The 12662-nt window shown below is 34.8% G+C and overlaps 1 protein-coding gene across 2 annotated transcripts in view; it reads right to left on the bottom strand.

The window, feature by feature from the left end:
- LOC110094689 (mediator of RNA polymerase II transcription subunit 16) overlaps positions 1 to 12662 on the bottom strand; it is a 71479-nt gene that overhangs the window by 16645 nt on the left and 42172 nt on the right. For both annotated transcript variants that reach the window (XM_020819979.2, XM_028693224.1), the window contains 2 exons: positions 12140 to 12222; positions 5042 to 5278 (listed from right to left, as the gene is read on the bottom strand). In XM_020819979.2, coding sequence (XP_020675638.1) covers positions 5042 to 5278; positions 12140 to 12222 — 320 coding nt within the window. The remainder of the gene's footprint in view (positions 1 to 5041; positions 5279 to 12139; positions 12223 to 12662) is intronic.

Below are 12662 nucleotides of genomic sequence, written 5' to 3'. Positions count from 1 at the left end.
TAAGATAATAAGAGTTGCTTGTGAAGCTAAATGAATGCTTTCTCTAACTCAAAATTGGGTAAGTTGATCGCCCCAAGTATTACACAGAGAGCTTTTCTTTTATTCTCACATCTTTCATGTACCCCATCCATCAATTTATTGGAGAGAGATACAATCAAATATCATACCTTTCTTTAAAGATTCATATTATGTGAAATCCCAAACAAATAGCCCCATGACTGACTAATGCGACACCACCATCCCTATGGACAAAACTCTTAATGATTTCTTTTATAATATGATAGATGATAGCTTGGTGATCCATATCTACTTCATCTTAATGATGTCATTAATCAAATAAAACTCTAGCAAATCTATTCACCACTATCTTCGCTTCATCTCCTAAGTTTTAATGATTGATTCATCGTAAATAATGGACAACAATATATCATGGGCATCATCTTTATCATTCTCAAATTCACTCTCCAAAAATATTATATTTATGGATGTCAATCTTATCATTTCAAATCTTCTAATTCATATGGACATGATGATGACAATTATTCCAATTATACACATTTATGCAACATATGGATCCACCTTGATCAAAGCACTCGATGGGTTAGACCATGTGACGCATCGACTTATATCACTACTCTAACAAGTTTCGTCTACAGACAACACCAAGCCTCACAAGAATCAATGCCAACTAACCAAAACACCAATTCAAAATAGTACAATAGCCTTCTCAGCTCCATAAAGCATTTCCTCATAGTATAAAGATAAATATCAAGAATTTTGTGATGACAAACCTCTCAACAACAACAACAACGTCAAGCCTTTATCCACTACGTGGGGTCGGCTACATGAATCTTTTTTCTCCATTGTGTCCTATTAAAAGTCAAATTCTCGTTTAAATCTAATAAAGAAAGGTCATTCCTAATATTTTCTAACCAAGTCTTTTTAGGTCTACCTCTACCTTTCTTAACATAAGTCAAATCTTATACCTCTACTCTCCTAACCGGGTCATCGGAAGGCCGCCGTTTTATGTGACCAAACCATCTAAGGCGACTCTCTCTAATCTTATCTTCTACTGGAGCTACAACAACCTTTTCACGTATATGCTCATTTTGTATCCTATCTCTAAGGGTAAATCCACTCATCCACCTGAGCATCCTCATTGCTGCCACACTTAACTTAATATTATGCTTCTCTTTTGATGGCCAACATTCGGCACCATAAAGCATTGCAGGCCTCACTACCATCTTATAGAAATTTTCCTTAAGTTTGAGGGGTACATTTCTATCACATAACAAGCTCGATGCATTCCTCCACTTCAACCATCCAACTTGAATTCTGCTGATAATATCCCCATCTATTTCACCATCACTCTGAACGATAGATCCAAGATATCTAAAACGTGTACTTTTATTAATGACTTGATCGCCCAAAGTCACAATCCCCTCACTAGGTCTATTACTACTTAAATTACACTCTATATATTCCGTTTTAGATCTACTCAAGCGAAAACCTTTAGACTCTAAGATGACAAACCTCTCAATGATGAAAAATTGAATATCGAGAAAAATTACGAGTTACAAATGCTTCACTATTATGCCTGAGATTGAGTCTAAGATATTATTAGAGGTTAAGACAAAGCTTACACTGATAAAGCGTCCAAGGCTGAGAATGTTGTTTTTCATTAGTGTTTCTAGAAGATTAAGTTAAGATTTATACTCCAATCCACTTACTGCTATTGCAAAAGACATACTATTTCAGATGATTGCAATTTGCCTCAATCATACCTACCAATGATTCAATTTATGCTGCCACGACTGCAATCATCACCTACTCCAAAATTCTTTTACATTGCAAAGGTTTCATAGAAGTATGAAGTTGGTGCCGTCAAACAACAGCCCCTCCAGATTTGAGAATTCCTTGGACTGCTTCATGTTGTCATTCATTGTATTTCATGGAAACTTATTCCATTAGATGATCAAGTTATCCCACCTACTCTACGTTGGTTGCCTCATGCAAATTCTATAGACACAAAATTCTTTGCAGGCAGATTGAACAAATGAAGTACAGTCCAACTAGTTTAGCCTAGAAGAGACCAAATTTTTTATAAATAAAAAAAAGGGGCTGCAATCAGCTACGAAGGAGTTGAACTGAACCAATTTTCAAGTATTTTTAAACCATATTTAAGCATGGCTGAATTTTCTCATATCTGTCCTTGATTTATTTTATTAGTTTTAAAAATCTACTTTGGATAATATCAAGTTTGAATTTGAAAGGTTTGATAGAAAATTTGATTTGATTTCAAATAGGATTAGATTTTGTTTCTGAAATATTTCGCTTTACTATTACAGCCTATTTTTACAAAGGAAAATTAAGCACACACCCAAAACTTGTACATTTACGAAACGAACACCCAAGCCAAAGAAATTAAAAACTAAACTTTTCTATTTGCGAGTGTCATGGATAAGACATTGGGAATTTAACAAAAGCGAAAAATAAAAGTTGTAGTTTTGTTGTGTACTTTGATATATGAGTGGTCGTATTGGAAATGCAGGAAGCTAGTTATTAGTTTTGAAACATACAAATTTTAGGTGCTCTAGACGTATTGGCTATGATGCACCGACACTTCTCCTCAAAGAGGCGTGCAGTGTCCGACACCGTATTCGATACGACACTCGCCCGACACTCCTCCGGCATGTGTCGGACACGCCGAAAATATGTCCGATTAAATAATATTAAATATAAATTGAACACATGTGTCTGACACGCGTATCTTACATATTTTATGAATTTTTTTAAATATAATTTCTTGTATTTGGCGGAATTTAAATTAAATTTCTTATTTTCTATCCACAACACCAAATTAACGTTCGCACTTAATACCCAATTATTTAATATTCTCGTTTTCTTTTCTTTTGACAGTGAATGTATTTTCATCTCCTCTCTCGGTGACTGATAAATGGCATCGACGCCTGACTTTCAACATCTTAATACTAATTATTTTAAGCACAAATTCTAATTAAATGACTTATTATTTTCCAATTATTTTTAAAATTATACTTATTTAATTTTTATACTCTATTTTTTAAATATAAAAACTATAATATCGTGTCCAACCCGTGTCCGTGTCCTATATTTTCAATAACTGACGTATCCCCGTGTCCGTGTCGTGTCGTATCCGTGTCGCCATGTCCGTGTCTGTGCATCATAGCGTATTGGAAATGCAGGAAGCTAGTTATTAGTTTTGAAACATACAAATTTTAGGTGCTCTACACGTAATTTCCCTTTTTTTAAATAAGGATTCATAGCTTGTTTACAAGAAATTAATTATTGAACATTGACATCAAATGAACGAATCATAAAGCCAATTGACTTCTTTCTCAAGATCTAAGTTGATCTGTAACAAAATTTCCTAGTGATATTACATAAGCTCGCAAAGAGAAACTAGAAAGGTAAGAAAAGGTTATACATTTGAAAGGAACTGCAATGATTTATGAATCAAATTAAGGTAATCTCAATTGAGTTTTTTTGGCTCTAGATTGTAAGTTTTCTTCTTTTTTTTTTAAATGTTCCCTTACATTGGACAGAAAGCCAAGTTATTTTTAGGCTCTCTCATTGGATGCAAGTTGATCCATAAGCAACCTCCCAACATAATTGTGTTAGCCTACAAAGAGATGTTACATCAATTAGAAAAGCTCATAGAAATTTTTTCAAAAGTAAACCTAAGAGCATATTAACCAAATTCAAGTCACCGCAGTTAAGCTTTCTTGCTCTAGATGAAATTCTCTCCGTTTTTAGTTTCTCCACTGGACAATTAGCCAAGTTGTGGAATACTCCCTTCCGGGTGGTTGAACAGGCAATCACGTTCATTGTTTCTAGACTAGACATAACACTCGCATGAAGTCATAATGGATTCGGATTAATGGATTGTAAAGGTAATCTTGATAATTTGATCACCTCTCAAATGCAATAAAATTTTATTAAATGTTTCTCTCTAAAACAAATAGAGGTTATAGTTGAAGGTTGCAGCAAACCATGAAATTTTAAGTGCATGCCTAACCATTGAACAAGATAGATTAGGATTATGGAGTTTATCTTTGCCAATAACATCAAGCCTTTATCTCACTACGTAGAGTCGGCAACATGAATCATTTTTCTCCATTGTTTTCGGTTAAGAATCAAGTTGTCATTTAGATCTAAAAAAGAAATGTCATTTCTAATATTTTTTAACCAAGTTTTTTAGGTTTACCTCTACCTTTCTTAACATAGGTTAAATCTAATACATCTACTCTCCAAACCGGGGCATCAGAAGACTGTCGTTTTATGTAACCACACCATCTAAGGCGACTCTCTCTAATCTTATATGCCACTGGAGCTACTCCAACTTTTTCACGTATATGCTCATTTCATATCTTATCTCTAAGAGTAAAAGGCACTAATCCACCTGAACATCATCTCTGCAACACTTAACTTAATATACATTTCCAGATTTGATCTTTGCCAAATAAAATAAAATAAAATAGTTTGATTCATAAGATTTTTAAGCAATACTTTTTCTAAATCGTTTCAATTTTATTTCATGTTTTATGGCCAACAATGCATAAGAGCAATTGCAAGAATCTGAATATTAGCCCACATATGTTCAAACCAAGAAAAGCACCTTGAAATTTTTTGGAAGGTTTAGGAAGATATCAAATTGGAAGAAAAAAAATAAAATCACCAACAAATGGATCACGGCTTTCTACAATATGCATATTCAAGATGACTGGTTTTCATGAAAATGATGAGCAGCTAAAAATATCAAGTTTTTACATCAATATCAAGAAAGATCAGCAGAATACAACTTACTTACGAATAGGTGCAAATATTCCTTTGTGGGAGGAAGTCATATTCAAACTTTATGGTAATTATACACCCATAAAGTTATCATCAAATCCACAACAACTTCTTTGCATATAAGAAAGTACAACAAACAAGTAATCAGCAAAGCCATTACGCCTGACTGACAAAATCAAAAGGTTTTATAACAAATGCTGATGTGCACCTGGATGCTGAGTATCAAAGCTTGGTCAACAACCATTTTATCGGTATCAATGCTAGCTAATGTTTCACCAGAAGCATGCCAAGGTTCCGGTAAAAATGTTGCAGGGTTAATAACAGCAGACTCGATTCCTTTACCCAACATATCTAGCAACAATCTTGCTTGCATATCTAGAACAAGAGCCCTAACATCTTGAGCATTTGTACCCTCCAAAAGTCTGCATTTTATCCGGTCAAGGCTCTACAATAATAAAAGGACAGATTAATAGCTTTAAATTAGATAATTTCAAACAAGACATTAAACTTTTAAACTTCATTACTGAATCATATAGATTAAGAAAATTTCTATAATGGTATATTACATACTTCAAGTTTAAAGACAAGAGTCACAGGATAACATCAGCAATTGGGTAAAGAAAAATATCTTTACGATAAGAATTGCACTACTATTGCTAGAAATGCTTATTTATTCATATAGGACAAAATTGAAAAACCATCAACCCAACACAAAAAAAAAAATTACAGATAATGATGATAATTATGATGCTAATATTAAATGCATTCTTCCTTATTTCACACAATTATGATTTCCAAGCAGGCACTTATTCCCTGACACAGCATTGCTAAAATTTCAACTTTTTTGCTGCAATAATATTGTTAGCATCTCATTTCAACCAGTTTCCCTTCCACAATCTATACTAAAATTCCTCGCATGTACAGAATACTTGAGTGATTAGAATCAACAGCAATGCAAAAAATTAGGGAGAAGTTCATTGACTGACTAACCACTTGACAGATGTAAAAGCCACCATCTTAATCAACATCTCTTTTTATAAGTTAAATGATATTTAACCACATTTAAAATCTTGATTTAGTTGTCGAATGACATACCATGTAAATCAGTGACATTAGAATGCCAGCTGTGTTTCCTCATACCCTGCAACCACCATTGGTTTGAAAAGATTGGAGGAAATGCAAATGTAGCTTACTTCATAATTTCAAACTGGATGTTTGATTCCAATTTAATTATTAGAAAATTATATTTATCCAACAAAAATGACATGAATCCTTTCTTTATTAGATTTAAACGAGAATTTGGCTTTTAATAGGACACAATGGAGAAAAAGGATTCATGTAGCCGACCCCACGTAGTGGGATAAAGGCTTGATGTTGTTGTTGTTGTTGTATATTTATCCAACAAATGCAAAAAAATTCAAATTTTTTGTTATAATTCTTCACAAATCCAGTGAAAAACAGTAAGCAATTGTATGATTTCATTATTGTGAAAATTCTCTCCTCACAAAAAAATATAAAACCTCAACTATTCATCTACCAAAAAAGAAAATAGATATCTTTTCTCACTCAAGTTTTTTTCTCAACCAAATGGATTTAAACTAATTTCAATTGAATTCCTTTTACATTTCAATTTGCATTTTTATTTCAACACTTGCAACTCCTTCAACCCAAAAATAGCCTTGAGTACAAGCAAAATAGTCAAATCAGTACCTAAAAGTGGCTAAAATTGCTAAAATTTTAAAAGGAAATGGAACACCATGTGAAGGTATAAGAAAAAATGTTTTCCAATGCAAACTAGCAAACTCATTTTAATTTTAGATGAGGCTTCAATCCCTCGGAAGGATGAGATTTTGATTTAATGGATTTGTTTGCTACCTACTAAACGCAGTTAATCAAGTTGCGGCTTAAATCTGCCAGAAGGCCAACCAGCAAGACTTACAACCTCGAAGATGAGGAAAGCCTAATAATGAGTCTTACATTCTTGCCTCATACATAAGGTAAGGTAGCCTGATTAGATAAGTTGATTCTTTTTTTTTTTTTTTTTTTTTTTTTTTTTTTTTTTTGTGTGTGTGAGGGGGGGGGCGCTTCCAGGGGTAGAGCTTTTATTCATTTGAATGCCCAAATAAACTTTTTTTTTAATAGTCATTCTTATGAATATTACGGTCGATAACTCTATTTATTAGACATGCCTAATAGGTCAAGCCTTATAATCATGGCTTTAAGGTAAGATCATATTTGTTGTTGCTTTGAATTTAGAATAACTTGTAAGGAGGATCTTCCACGGTTGTCCTATAGATAAGATGGCCTGCATGGTGGATCATACAACCTCATCTTACAGGCAAAGTGGCCCCAACGATATTGCCCTATGGGCAAGGTAGCCATATTAGTGGATTTTACAACCTCACCCTATGAAAAAGCAACTTAATGGTTTGAGTTGACTTGATGGATTTGTCAGCCTTATGTAAGACAAATTAATTGTATTGGGGCTTACTGATAGGGACATCAAATCATGGAAAGTATATCAGAGACGTAGCTGACGATCTACGGACACGATCGCGACGATCTATTTTTGAGTCTTCATATGTATTTGTGTTATTTATTTGCTTTATGTGTTTGTTTTAGTTGCATTTCCTTTTTTACCCTTAAGGGTTTTGTCATGTGTAAGCCCAAAGGGCTAAGTTGTCTTTTATTTTCCCTTTCATTGTATGAGGCTATATATAGCCCCCTTATGTTTCTTTTGGAGGAAATGAATGAATTATAATCAAATTTCTGCACATTGAATTCTTGTGAGAGCTTGAGAGTCTTTGGAGAGAAATCCCTTGGAGAGGGAAGCGGATCACCCACAAACCTTAGAAGAGTCTAGGTTCGTGGCTAGTTTCTTTTTATTTCTTCATCCTCTTTCTCCCTCCCTGCCCTTCCATCCCACGACCCATCCAAAACCCCACCGCCAGCCAAGATCCCTCCCCCACTCCACCTAGCCTCCGTCCAAGACCCCTTCCCCCACTCCACCTAGCTGCCGGCCATCCAAGGTGGTTCCCCCTTGGTCAATTGATCCACTTAATTCCCCCACCTCAACCTAACTCTAATCCAAACCCTAGCCTAGCCGTCGGCCTCTCCCTTCCCCCTCGCCTCCAAATTTTCGAATTCCTCATTATTACTTTCCTTTCCTTTAATTTCTCTTTTGGAAAGGCTTCCAATTTCAATTATTCAAATCAAATTTGAATTTTGGAACGTTTCCTAAAATAGAATTTTATTTTAGGAATGTTTCTAAAATCAAATCCAAATTAAATTTGAATTAGATTGGAATTAAATCCTATTCCTTAATTTGAGAATCCCATTTAAGCAAGCAATAAAACCCTTGCTTATTTCCTCCTAACCCTCTCCCTATACCGTCGGCCCCCTCCGTGCCCCACTTGATTACTTTCCAAACTTCAAGCCTCTCTCTTTGGGAAGAATTCAAAGCCCCTTCCTCTCTCTTACCCGCCCCCTCCCTCTTCCCAAATCACCATTAAATCATTTCCAAATTAAAGGATTAACTAGGGAAATAATTTTATAACCATAAGAGTAAGGCCCAGTATACATCATTTATTTCTTGCCTTGTGTTTGATAATTAAAATTAACTTGATTAAAATTTTAACGTTTACAACTCTATTTGTAAGTTGACAAGAGGGTTTGGCAAAAAACCTTATAGCTTTAGGCATGCCTACGAGTAGAACTTATGAATTCAATATTAACATACATTAGCTCAATAGTGTTTCCAAGAGGGTTGAAATTACAATTTGACATGCGTGTGTGTAGGACTCATGACTCAAATATTAAAGCCGACTCTATGCTGGGTCAAATGACCTTGCCTTATAGGTTGATTTTACAATTAATATTATACTAATTTTTTATTTTGTTTACTTTTTACTTGGGAAAAAGCAGGAGGCCGCAACTGCTTGGGCAAACAATCACTTCATACACACATAGGGATGCCTTTTTTTCTCTACTCATTCATTAATAGAGCTCAAAATTTTAGGCAAGAAAACATTAAACAATGCCTCATTCATTCAAACCACTCTTTTGTCCAACAAAAGCCATAAATAAAAAAACATATTTAGTGCAAAACTGTTAAATTCCAACCATCCCTTGGCATTTTGATCACATGGCTATGATGGGGATTTGTGGGGAGGCTCACATGGATTGCGTCGATCTCCTTCAATATTTAGGTGGCTAATTTATGAAGGATTATATTAGAGCAATTATGTAGGATTCTATAATTATTTGTTTCTTTATTAAGATATTTTGTGTATATCTATAAATAGGGATAAGTTTGAGTAATAAAATTAAACGTTTTCCCTCTCTAAATCTCTGAATTTAACATAGTAACAAAGCCTTGAATCGAAGGAAGCAACCGGGCTTCATTGTCGTTGGAAATCGAAGGGGAGTCCAGTAATCCAAATCTACTTTTTCATGTCTGCGTTCAGAAGAAGCAGGGATCGAGCTAGAACTTCCTGCGTGTGTGCATCTAGCCAAGCAAACGAGAGCAAGTTGAGAGCGAGAGGAGAGGCTCCTCGCATGTAGCTCATACGTATGTACAGTTCAGGAAGGATCGGGCAAGAGGTGTGAGGTCAAGTGGTCCCATGCGAACATCTGGGCGGTTGGTTCGTGCGTACGACCAATTCAAAGGAGTCGAGAGGGGTCTAGACTGAAGCAGGTGACATGTTCGTGAAGCCTAGAATCTAGCCGAGCGAACAGGTGCGTCGATCCACTCATACATGCCAATGGAACAAAATGACATGCGGTATAACGCACGACGCGGTGCGACGCACATATGATGTTACTTACTGTGCATCAAAATAGAGCGCACTATTTGCGCCATGCATGGGAAATGACGCATGGCGCATGCTATTTTTTTAAAATGTTATAAATTTTAAAATATAAATTATAATTATTTATTTTTAGGTTTATATATTAATATCATAATCAATTATTAATTAATTATCCTTCAATTTAATAAAATATCAAAAATAAATAAAGGATTTAATTTTTTAAGGATTTAAAGCTATCATTTTTGTTATTAGGCGGGATTTAAGATAAATTGTGCTTAAATATATTGATGTAAATTTATGAAAAATTTAAAATCATCATTTTTGCTATTTGATCATCAACCTATTATTTATTATTAAATGATAATTAATATTAATTAATATATGCTTTTTAATTATTTTCTATTGTGTGTCATGTTTAAAAAGGTGTGCGTAGCGCCGTGCGCTGTGTCATGGCTCCACGGGGATCATTGCACTCCAAAAATTAGTGATGCATTTATACTCCTATCTACTGCAAATGACATATGGGATGCCACCAGACAAACCTTCTCAAACACTCGAATTGATATTCGAATCTTCGAAATTAAGATCAAGGTGGGAAACACAAAACAAGGAAACAAAACTGTAACGGAATATGCCACTCTCCTTCAAAGCTTGTGGCAAGAATTTGATCACTATAGATGCATAGAGACCAAGTGTTCAGAAGATGTTATCCTAAAAGATTTTATTGAAAAAGATAGTGTATAACCTTCTTGCAGGACTAAATGAAGAGTTTGATCATATTAGAGTTCGGATCATTAGCAAAGAAGAGACACCTTCATTAAATAAGACCATTTCTCTCATTCGTATTGAAGAAAATTGACGAGGGATAATGTTGGAGCCAAATGTTATTAAATGTTTAGCAATTGTGACAACCAAAGAGGCATCATGAAAGGAAAAAAATATAAGAATTTCTTAAAATCTAAAGGCAATGACTCTCTGCAGTGCAGTTATTGCAAGAAATCAAGACACACAAAGGAGACATGCTGGAAGATACATGAAAAGCTCCTATAAGAAGTGGAATGAAAAAAGTGGACAAAAAGTCACATCACAAACTAACACTACAACAAGTCAGCCTACCCCAGAAACGCAATCAAGTCTTAGAGAGCTCAATAAAGATTATATTGATAAGCTAAAACAACTCCTAGTATCCATTGAAAAATTGTATGTATCTTCTTGTCTTGCACTTTCAGGTAAGTTTCTTATATCCATTGGATTAAGTACCATTAGAAATTATTTGAAAGGTTTATAGATCATTGACTCAAGAGCCACATATCACATGACACACTCCACTACCCCCTCATCAACTATACTAATGGTTCTCTTACCACAGTAGCAAGCCAAGGTGACATACTCTTATTTTCCTCCCTCACTCTAAAAAAATGTGCTCCACATACCTCAATTATCCACAAATCCAATTTCCATACAAAAACTTAAAGTGACCATAATTGTCAAGTCTTATTTAACCCTACTTATTGCTTATTTCAAGACTAGGGATCGGAGAAGAAAATTGGGCTTACTAGGGTGAGAGATAGATTGTACCACCTGGAAGAGCTAAACATATCTAATCATGGTTATTCTACACTATTCCTATTTCATAAAAAATCTACTATTTAGCTTCATTATTTTAGATTAGGATATCCATCTTTTAATGTCTTAATAAATATGTACCCAAAACTTATTATGAGTTGGAAAATGGAACTTTCTATTATGAAATATGTGAGTTGAACAAGCATGAACGAGTTTCCTTTCCAAACAAACATGAGATATGTAATACTCCCTTTTACTTTATTCAAAGTCATATCTAGGGACCCTAAAAAATCACTATCTTAGGGGTATGATGGTTTGTATCATTCATTGATGACTGCACTCGAGTCTCTTGGATCTTTCTCCTCAAAAATAAATATGATGTTAGCACTATCCTCCCCATTTTTCATATCATGATCTAGAACCAATTCGAGGTAAAAATAAGAAAATTTCGTTTCGACAATGCTAAAGATTAATTTAACCAAACTCTATCCTCCTACTTTCAAAAGGAATGTATCATTCATGAATTTTCATGCATTCACACCCCACAATAAAACAGGGTTGCATAAAAGATAAAGCATGCAAAGTTGCAGTAAAGTTGTGATGAACTAGAATTCAGGCCATCAAAAACAAAGCTCAGTACATAAAGCCTTGGGCCACAACAGGTGATCCAGCCATGCAAGGCCAATGAGGATGTATGACAGCATCAGATTCCAAACCCATTTTACTCAAGAGTGCAGCCCGAGGAGCCCTTAGTGTTCTCGACCTTTAGTAATATCAGGAAAAGCTCCCCAGGCTGCTGCACCTAGTTGACAAGGAAAGCATAAAGGTAGCAGGCCAAAACACAATATAAGGCTACGCAAAAGTGGATTTCTAGAATATGCATATTCTTAAACTACATGATGAATAGAAATAGAACAAGCATAACATACTGGGCCATATTGTTGTCGGTGTTGATTTGATGGCAAAGCATGGAAGTCTGCATCCAACACAGCAATCACGCTATTCAAAGACACTAAAATAAGGCAAAGGCCAGCATCAGATTTGTGAAAGAATGATACGCCTAACAGCAACAAAAAAAATACCTAATATATACCTGTTGGAAAAGTTTATTTTTAAATTGAATACACAAGAGAGAACAGATTAACAAAATAAAAAACCCACCCAAGGGTGGAATTACAAAACGTGATATTAATGGAGAAGCTTAAAGGAAATTTTGGCATAATATAAGCATATTTGCAAAATATGAAAAGCAAAAACATGCCCCACAGAAGCAATAGTGAGGCAACATCAAATGTACTGAACGTGAATATAATAAGGGTACGCATGCTCCATAACATGGATTTCATAGTTTCCCTACCAACTTGGTTAAAGAAGCTCCACCTCATATGGCCTTGAATACAAGCAATTTACAGTTTATCAAACCCAAAAAAGGTAATAAGGTACCACCAAAAC

The sequence above is a fragment of the Dendrobium catenatum genome, unplaced genomic scaffold (assembly GCF_001605985.2).
Source record: "Dendrobium catenatum unplaced genomic scaffold, ASM160598v2 fragScaff_scaffold_243, whole genome shotgun sequence".
NCBI classification, from domain to species: domain Eukaryota; kingdom Viridiplantae; phylum Streptophyta; class Magnoliopsida; order Asparagales; family Orchidaceae; genus Dendrobium; species Dendrobium catenatum.
The sequence above is the reverse complement of the archived record's forward strand: the minus strand, read 5'-3'. Positions and strand labels throughout refer to the sequence as shown.